Raw genomic sequence first — 17,636 nt, forward strand, 5'->3', positions numbered from 1 at the left:
AGCGTTCATTAAATTATTATTCATCTCCCCTAATTTGAAAAAGCAAAAACAAAAAATAAATTACTGTGCTTTTAATTCATGTGTGCGAGAAAAAGAAAATGAATAAACGTTATAAACAACGCTCTGAATCGCGCCAATTCTTGAAATAAGGCGGGAAATTTACCACTGGCTACTCTACTACCATCACTCAAAACTCTAATCCCTAATACCAGATATTCTCAGATCCACACCTCCTACACCCCTTCAACCAGCATTAGAGTTTCCCCAAAATTAAGGGTTTAATTCGAGGAACATGGATGGATTATCAACCATTTGCGCTGGGCTAGGTATAGTCGAAGAAGATGACAATGGGAAGCGCATTGGATATAATAAGGGAGAGTATTGTTTAGGTGCCACTTCTTCTTCATCTTTACTTAATAGAAATTAAAATAACAGAGATGTTTATTTAAATGTTTTTAATTCGATTTTGCTCAAAATATTTGGCAGATAACTTGAAGGATCTATTAAGGTTTCTAAGGCGGGACGATCCGGAGAAAAGGGATGTGTTCAAGCAAATCTGTAAATGGAATACCGTGGGGAAGGATTTAATACCGATTATCGAGTATTTCCACGAAGATCGTAATTTGGTGTTGAATGCAGGTTAGACTGAATTGGAATTTTAGGAGTGTAATATGCTGACGTTCTAGATGAAATAATGACTAATCAAGTTCTTGTCTTCTTGTAGTGAAAGTGCTGGTATTTCTCACTATGCCCATTGAGCCTACATCGGTTGACATATCGCAGCAAATCGAGTATCTTTGGGGGCTGAAGTCTTCTATTACATTCAGTAATATTGTTCCAGTAATAGTGTCTCTTCTTGAAAACCCATTAGAAAATCTTGAAAGGTCAGCTTTGTTTGTTGATGGGAATGTTTTTACCTGCAGAAACAACTGGTTTACTTTTTTTTGGTGACCATCACAGATTAGATTATTGGAACTTCAATTGATTTTGTTATCATTTGTTATCGAAATGGGAGTTGTAGTGGTGTCTCTGAGCCTGGAGAGTGGAGACTGTCACAATGTTGGGTTTTCCTACCTGTTGGGAAGAACTATTATGAGAGTATTATGATTTTCGGTAGTTGGCCAGAAAATGTTTCAGAGTATGGAAGCATGTTCCAAAATTTTGTCGGATGAATCAATGTGATTCATTTTTGTGTGATACTTTATGAACTTAGATACTACTACTTCTGATTATTTGTGAAATGTCCAGGCAATTTTGGCTTCTCATAATTGGTAGGGTAGTATACAATTACAAATATTTGATATGTCACACTAAACAATTAACGCTTTGGGAGGATGAGTGTATCATTCTGAAAATTAAAGAACTAAATTCACTTTCGGTTGTGGCAAAGATGAAAGGGAGATAAAATTAATGTTAAACTTAGTGGCAACATGATTTCTTAAAATTAGTTGTTCGAAAGACAAGAAGGTGGTGAATGATATAGCGATTGCTTGTTATAGTATGAAAGACTGCAACTTGCATGTTTAAGTTGATCAATAGCATTTTACTCCATCCTAATTTTTCTCTGGTCTTAAATTTTACCATTGAATCCAACATGAAAATTTACTTCATGTTTTGCAGTGAATCTTTTACAGAGGATGACTGGAAACTTGTTCAGCTGGTCCTCACTTTATTTCGAAATGTCCTTGCTATTCAAGATATTTCAACCCAACAGAACGCTGAAGGATCAGCCACTCGGTTTCTATTTATTCGAGACAAATTTTTAGAATTATTGTTCCAGGAAAATGTTATGGACCTGATTTTGGTATTATCACAACACACTGGTGGTTCTCAGGGCTACCTTCGTCAAGATAACTTGCTTTTACTAGAGACTTACTATCACATATTTAAAGGTCAAAATCCTGAGTTGATTGCAAAAGCATACTTGAAGAGCTATGAGGTTTGTGGATTGTTTTTTTTCTAAGATATTAATCAAATGTCCGTATGTATGTTTTGTGTCCATTGAACCTTTCCTGGCTTCTTTCTATCTCATTGATCATGCTTCATCTTCATTACATCTTATGATATGTTATTTAGGTTGAAGATGATTCTGAAAATTTAGTTAGCAGTCTCCAGTCCTTCATGACAGAGGAACAAGAGAAAAGAAGGCTTACTAGATTTCACAATCTAAGTTGCTATTCAAAGTTTACTGGAACATATACGAGAGTCACCTTGGTATGACATATAATCGCTCTTGATGTTCCAGCCTTATAGTTCTGGTGAAAATATTGAACATTTATATTTTGTGGGGTTAACTGTAAATCTGCAACAGGATGGTTCTAAAGCACTTCTGAAGGGAAACCCTTCTCCTTCTGATGATGCTTTGTTAAAAGGTCCTAAAGTTATCCGAGGTCCATCCAAACGAGAGAAATGGGAACATAGAGAACTACCGTCAACAAAAAATAAAACCCTGCAATTACTTGATGGTTTTATAAGCCAATTTCTGATGGGAGGATACAATGGTATTAATTTTTTAGCTACTAACATGGATATTTTACCATTTTTTTTCCTTCTGTGTGATTTCTGTGTAATATATGATCTCATTTACATTATGTTTCCTCCAGTTCTGATGCAGTCAATCCGTGAGGATATTGATAAAGAGCATCTTGAGATTCAGAGCACTGATGTTATCATGTTTTTTAAGGTTGCTGAGTTTGTCACATCTTTTCAGTATCACAAGTGTGTAGCTTCTAAGGTATGAAACAACCGGTGGAACTAAAATATATCATACTTTCCTATTGTAAATCTTATGGCTCTTGCTTCATGTTTCAAAGCTTACATAGGCTGCTGCATGCATTGACAGCCTAGTATTGATGCTAACAATGAGGAGACAGCAAATTCTCTTGATGACGATGCCTTGTTTAAAGGTAGCATATGCGGCCCAATTGCTGAAACATTGACTGAGTCGATGTTTCTACTGGTCATTTCAAAATGGCGATATGCATTTGAAGCCTTGAAACAAACAAATGATTATAAGTTTCTTTCAGCAGCAGGGTCCCTTGCAAAAGTTATGGTAATTAATCTTCAGGCTCAAGTTCTACCTCATTCATCTTCAATGTTTAATAACACCTCTTGCTATATCAATTTCCTAATTTGCATGCCCTTTTACTTTACTCGAGAAGTATGTACATCTCTCTCTTAATGGATTTTTTCCATGAGTTTCTGCAAGCATGCTATGTGTTGCTGTTTCTGACATATACAATTATTTCCTTTGAAGATACGAATGCTGGATTTGGTGCTAAAGAAATCCCTAGAAGATTCAAAAGAACCTCAGACAGCTCGCATTCTTCTATACAAGTTATTCTATGATCAAACTGAGGAAGGGATGACTCGATTTCTCTTGAATCTGATTAAATCCTTTGACACTCATAAACAATCTAAAAGGTTTCCCACTTATTTCCTTTAACACCGTGCTTAAGTATTTTTTTACTGCCAATTGATACTAGAGGTAGGAGTATTTGTGCTCCCAAATTTTTGTTTGCCACATATATTTTTATAACAATTTTTGTTAATCACAAAAGTGTTCACCTCAACAAAAACTGTGCTCACCTAAAGAGTGCAACTTATTTTGACTTGAACACCCATGCTATATGATTTTGTCTTTGAAATCTCTTGCATCAACAAATGAATTACTCATTCTGTTTAATTTGTAGCTCCTTGGTCTTAGTTTTACCACTGATGGTGAGGTTCATCATTTATGTCAAGGCATTGGGTGTTTCAACTATCATACTTTTTGGTGTTTAGGAGCACTTCTCCCACAATGAAGAAAATTATTATCTGTTTAATATGGCTGATAGTTGTTTACTCTTGTTGGTATTGAATCAAGTCACAATTCTTATAAATAGTCTAATTTTTGTAAGGCTGGGATTGGTTTTTATATTATGAATGCAAAGTAAGTTATTTTGAACCTCTAAATTAGGCTACTAATCACCATTTTATATCTTATTAGATTCACCTGCAACTCTGTGCCAGTTTAGCTTGTTTGTTGCAGAGAGGAGTCAATTATTTTACCTTATTCACTTTAAGCTTCAAATTCTTAAGTACTGGTAATCCTATAGCAGCATCATGTTATGCTATAACTTAGAAACTAAATGCACAACTTGAATACACAACATGCACATGCTAGAATAAAATTTGGGATGCATCATGCATTGGCTTTAGTAATTTTATTCTCCGAAAATAAATATATGTTAATTTTTTTTGTATTGCTTTGTTAATCATGCTTTAATGATTTTTCTAGTGATCTTGCCAACTTGGTGGAAACTGTGCATGTGGTTCTGCGACTACTGGAAAACCTCCAAGCACGAGGCACTCTGAGGGTACATTTGATTTGCAATAACTTTTTATATATAGCTACTTGCTTTCTATAGACTTGGTTCAAATTCCTGATTCTCTGCTCATCAAGCTGCACACAGAAGTGTCTAAAAATCTTTAGATTTTAAATTGTAGAGCTATAAGTTATCCAACTTATTTCCTGGAGTTTCTTGTACTGCTGTACTGCATAATTTGAAGAGTCTTTCTTTTAGGTGATTAGATTTTATCTATAATCTTTGTCCTAATTTTTATTAGATACCTTTTAAGTGCGACTGCACATTGTCCAACTTGATTCTAATCATAGTGGGTTTCTGGATTTTTCGCTTTCTTGGCCGAAAGCAAGGGCTCAGTATATGTTCTGTAGAAAGGTCAATTACACAATAGAAAATTGTCTGGAGAAACAAAATGATGTCTGGCATGTTTTAATTCAGTCTGATTTTACATTTCAAGTTATGACATGCCTTCCTTTAGCATAAATTTCTGAAGCGATAATTTTATCCCTTTCTTTGAGTTATCAGTTTGCCAAGACTTGGACAGGAGTAGCATTTGAATGCATTATCTTACTATTTTCTATATATGTTTGAAGAAAACAACACACATATTCTCAAATGTTCATCATTTCTTATATGTTTTCAAATTCAATATATATTGTACTGTACGTTCTGTATATTTAAGATTTTAACTTTTCTTAAATTAAGGTCTCAAAAAAGTTGAGAAAGAGAAAAAAGAAGGCAGAAACCAAGAATGAAAATGTTTGTGAACCAAGTGTCGGTGATGTTAGTATCCAGAATGAGATAGGCAGCTCCACTTGTGAAGAACCAAATGATGTCAACATGTTGGAAAAAGAGACATTAACAAATGACGAGTTTAATACAGAGGCTGATGAAAGCATCAGGGATGCCATTAAGGTTGGTGAAACGAATCCAGCCAACCTGGGATGCAACAATGCAGAGGTGGATGACAGAAATATTACTGAAAACGATGGTCTGCACACTGATGATTCTTCTGATGAGCAGCCAATATTGGCAGATGAAGTTGATTTTAAGGTATCTACTTTGGTATCCGCTCTTGCTAGCAACACTATTATTCAGAAGTTGTGCTGGTTGCTGAAGTTCTATAAGACCAATTCCATCATGACGAATCATTATATAGTAACTGTGCTCCGACGTATTTGTGATGATCTTGAACTGTCCCCGATGCTGTATCAGGTATATATATGAGCAGTTATTTTGCAATATATACCTTGTTTCATTTGGAAAATATAATTTTAGATGCAAGTGTCTAACGATAATATCTCAATCAATTCTACAGCTATCACTCCTCACAATATTCTTTGATATCCTGGAAGAGCAGAAATCAAGGCCACACAAAGAATATGAAAACATTGTCGACTTTTTGACAAGTTTGACACGGAGAATGCTGCGGAAAATGAAGAATTATCCCCTTCTTTTGGTTGAAGTTCTATTTGTGAAGACACGAAAAGAAAGCCATTATATAAATTGTGGATCTATGCTAAATGAGCTAAACAGTATAAAAAATGAATCTGGGGAAGGCAGAAATGGAACCAAAAAGAGTGGAAGTGGCTTTTTTGATGATCAAAAATGGGTTCGCAGGAATTTAGCTGATGCCCTAGGTGATGATGATTATGACAACCAAGAGTAAGATATCTTCAAGATCAGTTCATATTTCTTCTTGCAGCTTTCTAGAGGGAGCTAAAAACTCAAACTAATTTGTCATTTGAATTAGAATAAGAGCTAATTTATTTTGGATTTACTGATGTGACCCAATGCATAATGACTGGCATGATTTCCATTTTTCTAGTTCAGAATGTTGATATTTTCTCTGATGAGGTTCTGATGAATGTTGTACAGGGAAGATGATCCTTTCAAAGAAAACTTTCAGAAGTTCAGGCAAAATCCAGTGGAAGAAATGATTGAAGAGATTGCAATATCTGACAGGTATGGTCTCTTTACAATTTTAGCTCTTTTCTGGGTTTTTTTTTGTTCTCATCTTTTGTTGCTTCCTATAATTCAGGGAGAGTTCTGAAGAGGAATCTGGCAAGCTATCATCAAGGAGAGGAAATGGCCTTATACTTACTGATGAAATTACTGGAAAGCTTAAGGATCTCTATGAAAAGTTAGTTCTTCCTAAATTTGATTATACTGACAAAGCTTTTTGGACCATAAGAAGACACTAGTCCTCTAGCATGAACTCAGCTTTTATTAATCAACTGAATGTATTCTTTTCATCACTGTTGGTTTAGTTTGCCTGCTACTTTGAGACTTTTATTTTGCTTTGACATTCCAAATTGCAATAATTTACTAAGATCCTGGTATGTTAGGTATAAGGATAACCCAGAATGTAGTACGCTCATTGCTGGAGAGCTTGATCCAGATGGAGATATTTCAAAACCACAAATTTCTAAGTTTCTTAGACAGCTTGGACTTAAACTGCCAGCTAAAGAAAAGAAGCAAAGCTCTAAAACCTCCAATCAACTTCAGGGAAACAAGAAGGATGCTTCAAAAGATACGACTCATCCCAATTTAACTCCAACAGAGAAAAGTTCATCCCCAAAGAGACCACTGTAAGTGCTTTGAGCATTATGCATGATCTGTGTTTATCGCTAGTTTATATGCCCTACTTCATGCTTATTAAATTCTGATTTATCACATAGGTCGGTTTAATTGAAATGGAAAATTTTTGAATAACAAGCTTATCTGTCTTCTGTTCAAGTTGATTGATGCGCCTTCTTCCTCTTCCTTGTCAGGAACTCTAGAAAAAGGGTAGATGCATTTAGTGTTAGTCAGGAACAGGAGATCAAAGATTTATTCGAACAGTAAGAGTTCTCGAACTATGCCATGCGTAGTTTACTTGTATGAATTTTTACTCAAATAATTAAGATATTTTCGTGTCATATTTAACTTGTTGAAGGTTCAAAGATCACAAGAGGTGCAGCTACATGATTGCTAATGCACTAGATAGCAGTGGCAGCATTTCCACCTCTCAGGTTTCTAGAAAACTTAAGCAACTTGGCCTTGTTAGGCCAAAAAAGAAGCCTCCGGCTAGCATGCATTTGAGGGATGAGATTGTAAGAAAATTTCCTTCAGAAGGTGCAGGCAACTCTGATAGTGAAACATTATCGTCTCTGAAGATTAGGTAATCTCAAACCACACAACTCTTTGCATGAAATTGCATCTACATTTGTAATACTATTCTTGTGTGTCATTGCATATCTCAAGCCCTAACTAATAGTTGAACAAAAAGACCTAGTACTTTATTTTCCAACTATGAAGAGCCTAATATCTGATTAAAGGAAAACAAGGTAGTTTTATTTATGAAAATGGTTTCACATCTTAAACTCTCTTCTGAGGCTACAAACTCTCAGTTGCATGTTAGTGAAATAGCAATAGAGTTCCTTCACATTAAAATGGCACAGTTACCTGTTCTAATGTTAGAGTATTTAACTCCTGTTGTGTTTCTTTTAGGGGCAAACATAATCGAAATGGAAAGCACACTGATAAGAGTAAAATTAAGAAGGTAGCACGGGAATCTCCAGGAGACATCTCTGATGATGAATTACTTAGCTCTGTATTGGCGTAAGTCTCTGTCTCTCCCTCTCTCTCTCAGTATGCACTTGTACATCATGGATTATAGTGTTAACTAGTGGTACTTGTGTCAGTATGAAAAAAGCCATACATAGGACGTGTTAATATGTATGTTCTGTTTTGCCATATTTAGCATGAAAACACGGTTGATCTCAGAAATCATTTTTCGGAATATCTAAGGATCTCCTTGTATGATATATGTATTTAACTTCGGTTCTATTCTATTGTCAGTAACTTATTTAGCCAATGATGTTGTTTTCTTTCAATTTTATTCTTCGTTTTGATTGGTACATAACTTTTTATTAATCACAATAATGAAAATTGCTGTGGTACATTTTATTACCTTCGCAGGCTTTATATAGTTCTGCCCTATGCTAGGATTAATTGGTATATGAGAAAAGGCTGTAGGGTGAAAAATACAACCATATACAGTCACCATAGAGAAGCTGGTTTTACCATGCAAAGCTTCTTTCCGTTCTAATTCTTTGTTATATGTTGCTAAGTACTCTGTTATTTTACTCAGGAAAACAAAGAAAAAACCCCGTATCAGTGATGATGACGATATAGTTCTGGATTATGCATTCGGGGAGAATTTATCTGATACCAACTTAGTTGGCAGGGATACCCAAATCTCAGAGAGGTACTCAGAAAGTAACAAAAATGGTTTCAAGTATTGGTTGCAGTATATGTCTGCATTTGTTTTTTGTAGTTCCTAATATTCTCTCCAGTATCAGGGCCGATATAGTACAATCCAAGCAGACGGGTTCCAAAGAGATTGATGTTTCAGTTGCTAAAGACTCTCATGACTTAGCAACTGAAACAATTGGAGAGGGAACTTACGAAGAAGCTCTCGGTGATGAACTGGCGGATTTTGATGAAGACACACAGCCCGTAAGCATCACACAGGAAAGTAGTGCATCGAGAAGGCAGAGGAGGATGGTGATCGACTTTGAAGATGATGAGGAATAACATTCTCAATGACCATATCTATACTGTGTATAGCTAAATATAAAATGCTGCAAATAGGTAGAATAGTCAACTATAATGCAAACCATGTCAAGGCATGGCTTTGTTTCAAATAGTTATGCTTTGGCATTTGTTCTCTGTTCCATCATGTTTGCTTTCTTTCTGCTACATTTAATCTCATGAATTGGCTTATCCAGAGTCTCGGTGTAAATAACAAAAAGAAAAGATTGTGCCAACATGATCAAGAACGTGATTTCATGTTGTATGCTATAACACTTGCAAACAAGTATTTGGAATCAAAATAAGAATTATAGTAATAAAACAAAACCAACAAATGAGCCAATGCAACAAAACTTAGGCAACGGTCATATACATTTCAAATTTTCAATAATAAAGATGTTTTACAAAGCAAGGCAACCTTGAATATCATCTACTCCGACTATGTCATTAAAAAACCTAGGATAGTAGTACATCAAGAACTAATCAAACATACCTACGCCCCAACCAATCGAAAAAAGGAATTATCACTTTAATGATATTGATGTGACCATCACAGAATGATCAGATGACCCTGTCAAGAGGATGGGCAAGCGTGGATGCCAATCTACTGTTGTGATCGATCCCTTATGACGAAGAGTTCCCATGCTACTTTGACCATGAAGCTGTCCGCAGCAGACAAAGAATAACAAGTCCAATGCATCAGCAAACCAGCATCCAATGTCATGCGGCCAAGAATGAATTAGGAGAGTGGAGAATGCTATTCTGCTTACCCGGTATATTGGTGCTGTTTCTAAACCAGAAGTCACTAGAAGTCTACTCCTCTCTGCATCGAAAGCCATTTCATGTCTCCATTGAGAAGAATTTTCGAGGTTGCAAAACCTATATCATAGTAACAGTCTGAGAGTTAATAACACTTTTTCTAGAGTAAAATGAAACACGAACAGAGATTAGACTTTCATGCTAATTCTATATGAAAAACATGAATAATAGTAGCACGTAAGTAACAACTTTATACCTGCTGCAATTTCTTGACGAAATTACTTTGCCTAGATTCTTCAAGCTCCACTCACATATCTGAGAGCACAAAATTTTCTGGTTAGATTTGTTACTCAATTTCTGTTTATTTGAAGGGACCGCATATATAATACTACTAGTGCAAGCAACACGATCATAGGTACTTGCATTTCCGTCAGTTCCCAAGCTAAAGATACTGGACTCATTGGGCCCAAAAAGAATTGACGTAATCGCACAATCATGTGCAGTCCATCCAACAAGTTGTTTGCAAGAAGACATATCTTCTCTCAGTTAAGGAATGTATTTGGTACATGTTATAAACTTGCTATTATACGTGTAAAAGACTAAGAAACAAATATTCTTTACAAGATATAGAGTAAGGATACCAAACATATGAATCGATCCACCTGTTCCAGCTGCTGCTAAAAGCTTTCCATTGCCATTGAAGCTCAAAGAGGTTATTGCTGGTGGATCTTTTCCTAGAGGAAGGACAGTCTTCAAGAAAAGTTGAAGTGAGGATTTATGATTATTTATTCAGAAGGGAAAGGTAAGAGCATGTATTAATGTTTCTTGATTCACATACAACGTCATGAGGAACGATTACATACCACAGCTTTCCAAGACTTCAAGTTCCATACAGTCAATGAGGCAAAACCCAAGCTATCAGAAGATTCAGAACTACCAGAAACTTGCCTGCAAAGGGTATTGGATGCTAAGATTTACAAATTCTTTTGATTCTTTCTTGGTTACAATGGTAGAGCCTAAAACTATCATCTCTCAGAAAGAGAATTGCGTGCCTGCGGGGCTAAAGTGAATGATATATGGAAAGTTCATAGGTACCTCCCAGATGCTGCTGCAGAAACCAAAATAGGCTCCACGGGACTGCATTTCAGGTCCAAAATACTGAAGTATGATGATGATGATCAGGATAGGTGGAAAGCGAAAGAAGCAAATATAATTGACACAAGGGTTATAGATGAATATCCAAAGGACAGAAGCAGAGCACCTCGGATATGCTTCTGAAGAATTTAGATCACAAACAAGTCGCTTAGCATCTGCATTCCATGCTTTTATGCATCCATCAGAAGTGCCCATGAGTAGCTTTAGTCAAACAGACAATAAAATCCAAGCAGATGCTCAGTCTTCATTACTTGGTATGTATTTCACAAGATTAAACCAAAAGAAACTTCAATTTAAATATAAAAACACTCAGAAACATACCAAATTATTGGACCTGCAATCCCACTCAAGAGACATGATCTCAGCTCCACAGTGGATGGTTGCATTTCTTGATGTCGGTGCTGATGAATCAAAGGTCCATATACTGTACCACAGCAATATGAGAAAGGATAGCCAACAAGTATGTCAATAGAATCGAGGCATAAATTAAATCTGAAATTATTATTTGAACAGGACAAAAGATTACCATGGCCATAACAAATAATAACCTCTGTCTGTAGCAGTTCTATACATTTTTATTCTGCCTATGAATTCATCATTTAATTGGTTGTATAAGAGAGCCATGCTTCTTACGCAAAGAGTTAGTAAGTTGACAAAATTTACCTGACTGTGCCATCCACAGAAGCACTCGCTACATTGTCACCAGAAGCAGAAAAGCGGCTACAACTGATTGGACTTGTGTGGCCCTCGAACGTATACTACAGAAAAAGTACATGAGGAGTAGAAGACCATCAATTTGAAGACATAGAAAAGATTCATATATCACAAAAACAACTAGAGTAGTAATTTCTGTCAAAAGCATTAACCTGAAACTTTGTTTTCACTTGAGGAAAATCTTCTTCATTAATCTGATCAGAATCACTGCCTGTGATGGAAAAACACATTTAACATCAGCAATAAGGCTGCTGTCTATGATGGCAGCAGGCACTTCGTGTGAATTTCTATAGCCCATTCATGATTTGTTCATAACATGCATTGTGCATATAGTATTATGTGTTTGCTATATCTCATCCTACATGAACAAAGAAGTAGTAACATCCTTAGTTTGCTTTGCCTGTGTAAAAGACCCAAACAACTCAGGAATGACTAACCTGTAACAGAGACTTCTTTACAGCTTTGGCTATCATCATTACTTCTACTATCAACAGCAGGATCGTTCGAACCAGACTGAGAAACACATCATTCCACCATTTGAGTATTGTATCCAATAAGAAAATGGCTGTTTTATTTGGTATGTGATAAAGGACTCACACTGGATTGTGCCTCCTTTGCCTTCAACGAAGTCTGAGCTTGAGATAACTTGAGAGAAAGCTGCTGTATCTCTTGTTGCAGCTGCTTCACAGTGTCCCTTTCAGAAACTATCTCCAATAAGGCAGGGGTACGTGGATAAGCTCAGAAAAAACTCATATATCATCCTTTGGCAAATCTAGAGAAGTTGATTTTTCCACTAGTTGACAAGTAGTAATCAGTTGTGGACACTAACAATTCAAATAATTTACTCCCCAAGTCAATGATAAAGACAAGAAAAGAAACGAAACATAACAAATAACTTGAATATATGCATATACACATCAATCATGTCAAAGTCTCTTATTGCAATGAACCAGAAGCAGCTGATATGTCTATTGTTTACAATTACAACACGGATGCAGTTATTTACATACTAGCATTCAATCTATTGGTTAAGGATATGAGTTCCAGTGAGAATCTTCCTCAAGAAAGTCCTAAGAGAAATGTACAACGTTTGGAACCACACATCCGAAAAGAAGACGTTAAACCGTGAATCCAAAAGCGGATTCGGCAAATACGGAAGCGCTGCAACGACCAAAAATCAACAAGATCAGAGCCATAACAACAGTGCAGAGAATTGAATTAATCGAAAGCTATACTCACAGAACCAATTACACCAACTCGGATCAGTCCGCGCGAGACCTTTCCCATAATATTCGAACAGCTCCAGCACTGCGTCTCTCTTCTCATGTTTCAAGCAATAAACAACGTAATAACGCAAGACTGACTGCTGCAATTTCGCAACAATATCAATGCATTTCTGATCCGAATTTGTGTAAGTGTTGAAAAAGATTAGCAGATCGATCAACTTGGCAGCCTCATATTGGGGGACGTAGACGCCGAAAATTAGGTTCATAATGTCGTCGACTTGAAATCCTTCGCCAACATCAGTTGCTAAGTCTTTCTCGAAAGCTTGCAGCGTGCTGGTGAATCCTCTGTACAAGAGGAATTCTTTCACTAATCCATCCGCGAATTGCAGTTGCTCCATTCCTTCTTCCTTGAATCTTTGATTCTCATCTGCAAAGAATCTTGGCTTAGATATATATAGGTTTGTAGGATTTCACAGAGCCTTTTCTTCACCCCGAATCACGGCAAAAAAATTGCAGCTGCTAAATTTCGGGAAATCCATAACTGAAACAGTCTATTTTTTTTATAGAAAACAAAATATAAACATCCATGAGATTATCTGACGTGTAGGCCGGTAATATAGTTTATAATTTTTGTTGGATTTAGAAATATTTTTTTTATATTTATTTCATTTTTATATAATATTATTAGCTTACTCCATAGTAAATATGTCACATATTTTTAGAGTGATCTAGAGTAGGACTTCGTAAAGTTATTTAGCAAGTAAATTTTCATGGGGAAGCTATTACGTGCAAAAGTAGATCCCATCCATTTGAATCATAATCACTGAAATGAAGTGCAAAGAGATGAAGTCCATTTTATCCTAGTATTATAGAGTTGTATAGTAGCATATCACATCTCTTGTTCCAATCCCAATCAAATATATGCATCACTGTTATGCAAGAAAATGTGATTTTTTTAGTTGGAGGTTAATTTAGAACAAATGATTTGCTCAAGTGAAGCAAGCAGCTAAGTCCAATTAGTCCTATTAAAATTGTATAGTAGTACTAGTATATGTATCTCATCTCTTTTTTCCAATCTCAATCAAATGCAGGTATAGATATTCATCTAGGAGACATGGTGGAATAGCTACATGTTGCATGAGAAGAAGGATGAGTAGTGATAGTAAATGAACTATAGTGATTGAATTCTCTCTTCATAGCCTTGTACACATTATCCAATCCTTCTTCGATCAGCTCCACCACAGCCTGAGGCATCGGCGGATCGTTTATCTCCACCGAACCTTCCAACATCTTCACCACGTCCCCCATCGTCGGCCTCACTGCAATCTCATCTTGTATGCACCAAAACGCCACCGCCAGCGCCCTCGCCACCTCCTCCTCCTCTACGGCCCCCTCCAGCCGTCTGTCGGCCGCCTTCGCGGCCCTCCCCATCTTCATCTCCTTGAAAGCCCAGCCAGGGTAGAAGAAATCCTCTGTATCATAGCTCATATCCAAATTCCTCCTCCCACCTATGATCTCCAACAACAGCATCCCGTAACTATACACATCCGCCTTTACAGTGATGGGGCGGTTGCTGACCCATTCAGGAGCCAGGTACCCTCTCGTCCCACGTATCATGGTCACCACCCGCGACGCCTCCCTCCCCATCATCTTGGCTAGGCCAAAGTCCGACACCTTGGGCTTGAAGTTGTCGTCGAGGAGAATGTTTTCTGGCTTTATGTCGCAGTGGATTATCCTATCCCGACATTGCTCGTGGAAGTAGGCGATGCCTTGTGCAGTACCTACCGCCACTTGAAACCGAGTTTCCCAGTCTAGAATCCTGCTGCTACTACTACTACAACTACTACTGCTGGTGCAACTGGATGAGAAGATCCACTTATCCAACGATCCATTCTTCATGAACTCGTAAACCAAAAGCCTCTGGATCCCCTCCGAGCAATATCCCCACAATCTCACCAAATTCATATGATGCATCGAGCTAATAGTGTTCACTTCTGTAATGAACTCCTTCTCCCCATGAGGCAGGATTCTGTCCAGCTTCTTCACCGCGATCAATGTCCCGTTGCTTAGGCTTCCCTTGTACACGCTCCCGAATCCACCTACATCCATACAAACGAATCAGCAACACATCTTCATATCTATATATTATTTCCATAAAGAAAAAACTGAAATCACTATATAAGTCTCAGTACCTGTTCCTAGTAGCTGTGTAAAGTTACTGGTCTTGAACTGCAAATCGCGGTAGCTAAAACTGATGGGCTGGCCCGACACGATGAGAGAACTCTCGAGAGCTCGTCTCAGCTTCCTCTTCCGACGAACGTTGATGTACAACAAGCAAACAAGAAGGCCTATCAGCACAGTGATGCTCAAAACAATAGGCAGCACCAAAACCTTCCCTGTTTCCTCACTGGTTAACCCATCCCCATCCGAATCCACCTTCACGAACACGGTCGAGCCGAGATCCTCGTAGCCTCCGAAATCCAACCTCCTCAAAATCCAACAGTACGGCTTCTCCTCATTCAAACCATAAACCGAAGCAACGCAATCGCAATCAGACAAGCAAGCGTCTCCGCATTTCGACACCGTCCCCTCGTCGCTATAATTCGCAATCACCGACGAATCAGAGAAGTAGTAATTCGTATCCTTCAGCACAGACATCTTCAACTTAGGCGTCACATTCTCATGATTCACTTCACACTTTCCCATAATTGCGGACGAATTCCCAGAGCAGCGGATTCCCTCCTCGGAATCCGTTGTCCCGGGCAGACAGGAGCAAGACGCATTTGTCTTGCTCCTGTCCAGGTTACATATCCCGTTGCCGCATATCCCGGCGATGTTGCATGGATTCGACTCGGCGGCCCACTCCGCCACCCACTGCCTTGATCCGTTGACGTCGTTGTCCCACCGGTACATCCTCAGGTTGCCGTTAGCTTCCAAGATCAATCTCCGGATAACCACCGGGCTACTCGTCCGGTTCATCGCCGCGGATAAGCCGCCGCTGTCGTTGTCGTTCTTGTACACGTAGACGGCGCCGTCCGCGGAGGAGCCGTAGACGATGCCGAAGCTGCCGCCGTCGTTCATGAAGGCGACGACGTCGCCGGTGACGTTCGATATGTCGGGCCCGGACCAGTAGGAGAAGTTGGACAGCGGCTCCGGCGGAGAATCGGGGGATTCGGGAAGATTGTAGGTGAGGGAGAGGCTGAGGGAGGTGGGTTGCTGCTGCATTTTGAGGGAGTAGTAGCCGTCGCGGGAGGTGGATTTGGAGGAGGTCAGCTCGAGAGAGGCGGTGAGGGGTTGGCCGGGGAGGAGGGTGTCGGAGGGGTGGGAGAAGCTCTGCCACGCCACGCTTTGGTTGGGGCCGTAGATGATGAAGTTGCCGTTGTCGGACATGGTGGCGCTGGGGGAGCCGGGGGTGGTGGAGTTGGAGGACCAGACGGTGGCGCGGCCGTCGGTGAGGACGAGGTTGCCGTTGGGTTGGAACTCAAGGATTGCGTCTTTGCTGACTGGAGAATTTCTATATTTAGATTATTTAGATAAAATGAATGGTTTGGCCAACAAATTTAATCGTTACTCTAACTTCCATTAATACTTGTGTCGCGTATTTTCTAAGTATAGTAATCGTCATATGGAGTATATACTAATACAAAATTTCTCTTTTTGTATATTAATTTTATAGAGTAATAAAATGGGAGTATGACCGACTAAAATGAGCAAAAGAGAGTTTTATTGGCATATAACGGAGTGAGAGATTTGAGCAAATTACGGAAATGAGCATTACTTACATGTCAGGAGACCAAACAAACGTGCGATCACTAGGAAGTTGATAAAACCATATTCCGAGCTGAAATTGATCATTTCTTGAGTTTGCCTCGGCAAACCCGAAGGCAAAAGTCCCGTTGTCTGAAATCCATGCTTGCTTCTCCCGCGCAACCAATCGTGAGCCAGGCGTGACCCGACCCGACACAATGGATCCGAATAGAGATAGGACTGCCCAATACACGGGCAAATAATAGAACCGAAGCATATTAATAGAAGAGACAAATGACTTAAAATATATGGTTCATTTCAATTTGGAGAAGCCTTGGTTGAAGGTTTAAGTTGAGGGTTGCATTATTTATGAGAAGGATTTGGAGGGAGGATGTATATTGGAAGTAGAGTTGTGTGGAGAGAGAGTAAAAGTGTTGTAAGGTGACACGTGGGCAACGGTTGTTGAGCTACAATGTTGAAAATTGAAGTATGGTCGGCTGGATAATGTACGACACGTGTCTAATTTTATGTATGTTGAGTTAGGTTTGATTTTGAAAGTATTTCAAATTCTAGATCTAGATGAAGCAATGCTTGTCACACCCTGTTTTTCTGATTTTCACACTTGCAGGGATGCTAAGTGTTTTTACAAAATTATTTCACTTTTTATCAGTCCAATCAAAATTGTAGAGTTTCATTTTTTTTATATGCCAATATGAGCGATTTAAAATATATAGTCGAACTGCATTATGTATATTGAAAAACATGGTGCTTGAGACATGGTTTAGACACCATTTAAAACATAATTTACATTCTTCAATTACTCATTTCTACTTTTAACCATTCTATTTCTCGTGTATCACTTAAAATAAAGGGGTTTTGGTGATCTACAGTCTAATTAATGTCTACCAAATTCTACATTAAAGCGTGTATTAATTTTTCAACATCTAAAGAGAGAAAAGTTAGCTTAGAATTAAATAGGCAGTTTTTATGTTTATTTTTTCATTTCAATTTCTCATTATGTCATCAAAAGTCATATGTTCACAACCGTAGCCGTTTCCCATAAAACACTCTATTAGTAACTGTATTAGTCTATTTCTTTGAAGTGTATATC

The 17,636-nt window shown here is 38.1% G+C and overlaps 3 protein-coding genes across 5 annotated transcripts; 1 reads left to right on the plus strand and 2 right to left on the minus strand.

Moving 5' to 3' along the window:
- Positions 1-122: 122 nt before the first annotated feature.
- Positions 123-9,069, plus strand: LOC121751461 (protein timeless homolog). Of its 2 annotated transcripts, none has more exons than XM_042146213.1 (20): positions 123-389; positions 487-639; positions 725-884; positions 1,621-1,939; positions 2,077-2,214; positions 2,312-2,501; positions 2,604-2,734; positions 2,843-3,052; positions 3,257-3,423; positions 4,280-4,358; positions 5,052-5,561; positions 5,665-6,011; positions 6,225-6,311; positions 6,388-6,489; positions 6,695-6,937; positions 7,121-7,189; positions 7,285-7,509; positions 7,839-7,949; positions 8,482-8,598; positions 8,687-9,069. In XM_042146213.1, exons 1-20 carry the CDS (start codon positions 293-295, stop codon positions 8,925-8,927), a joined length of 3,696 nt encoding a protein of 1,231 aa, XP_042002147.1. In that variant the 5' UTR covers positions 123-292; the 3' UTR covers positions 8,928-9,069. The 2 variants fall into 2 exon arrangements, with proteins under 2 accessions (XP_042002147.1, XP_042002148.1); XM_042146214.1 differs by having other exon boundaries at positions 8,693-9,069.
- A 220-nt stretch (positions 9,070-9,289) lies between these two features.
- On the minus strand, positions 9,290-13,302 carry LOC121750757 (WD repeat-containing protein 91-like). Its single transcript, XM_042145361.1, has 15 exons — positions 12,792-13,302; positions 12,591-12,713; positions 12,150-12,280; positions 11,990-12,065; positions 11,705-11,763; positions 11,502-11,596; positions 11,160-11,262; positions 10,945-11,039; positions 10,779-10,841; positions 10,547-10,631; positions 10,325-10,433; positions 10,107-10,219; positions 9,940-9,998; positions 9,695-9,803; positions 9,290-9,586 (listed from the first exon to the last, which is right to left on the minus strand). The coding sequence occupies exons 1-15, from the start codon at positions 13,174-13,176 to the stop codon at positions 9,449-9,451; spliced, it is 1,743 nt and encodes a 580-aa protein (XP_042001295.1). The 5' UTR covers positions 13,177-13,302; the 3' UTR covers positions 9,290-9,448.
- Positions 13,303-13,832: 530 nt separating this feature from the next.
- Positions 13,833-16,875, minus strand: LOC121750229 (G-type lectin S-receptor-like serine/threonine-protein kinase At5g24080). 2 transcript variants are annotated; one of them, XM_042144722.1, is made up of 3 exons: positions 16,561-16,875; positions 14,971-16,292; positions 13,833-14,877 (listed from the first exon to the last, which is right to left on the minus strand). In XM_042144722.1, exons 1-3 carry the CDS (start codon positions 16,800-16,802, stop codon positions 13,880-13,882), a joined length of 2,562 nt encoding a protein of 853 aa, XP_042000656.1. In that variant the 5' UTR covers positions 16,803-16,875; the 3' UTR covers positions 13,833-13,879. The 2 variants fall into 2 exon arrangements, with proteins under 2 accessions (XP_042000656.1, XP_042000657.1); XM_042144723.1 differs by having other exon boundaries at positions 14,971-16,281; positions 16,561-16,764.
- Positions 16,876-17,636: the final 761 nt, after the last annotated feature.

Source organism: Salvia splendens, chromosome 10 (genome assembly GCF_004379255.2).
Source record: "Salvia splendens isolate huo1 chromosome 10, SspV2, whole genome shotgun sequence".
Taxonomy (NCBI): Eukaryota; Viridiplantae; Streptophyta; class Magnoliopsida; order Lamiales; family Lamiaceae; genus Salvia; species Salvia splendens.

Bases quoted from the DNA above. Each gene is read 5' to 3' on its own strand.
- LOC121750757 (XM_042145361.1), bottom strand. From the start codon at position 13,176: ATGGAGCAACTGCAATTCGCGGATGGATTAGTGAAAGAATTCCTCTTG. The intron at 11,597-11,704 runs GTTAATGCTTTT...CTTTTTCTGTAG, and splicing joins AAGTGAAAACAAAGTTTCAG to TATACGTTCGAGGGCCACAC. The intron at 10,434-10,546 runs GTATGTAATCGT...CTTTTCTTGAAG, and splicing joins TGAAGTCTTGGAAAGCTGTG to ACTGTCCTTCCTCTAGGAAA.
- LOC121750229 (XM_042144722.1), bottom strand. From the start codon at position 16,802: ATGCTTCGGTTCTATTATTTGCCCGTGTATTGGGCAGTCCTATCTCTA. The intron at 16,293-16,560 runs GTAAGTAATGCT...ATCTAAATATAG, and splicing joins TTTGTTTGGTCTCCTGACAT to AAATTCTCCAGTCAGCAAAG. The intron at 14,878-14,970 runs GTACTGAGACTT...GTATGGATGTAG, and splicing joins TACACAGCTACTAGGAACAG to GTGGATTCGGGAGCGTGTAC.
- LOC121751461 (XM_042146213.1), top strand. From the start codon at position 293: ATGGATGGATTATCAACCATTTGCGCTGGGCTAGGTATAGTCGAAGAA. The intron at 6,312-6,387 runs GTATGGTCTCTT...CCTATAATTCAG, and splicing joins GAGATTGCAATATCTGACAG to GGAGAGTTCTGAAGAGGAAT. The intron at 7,510-7,838 runs GTAATCTCAAAC...TGTTTCTTTTAG, and splicing joins TTATCGTCTCTGAAGATTAG to GGGCAAACATAATCGAAATG.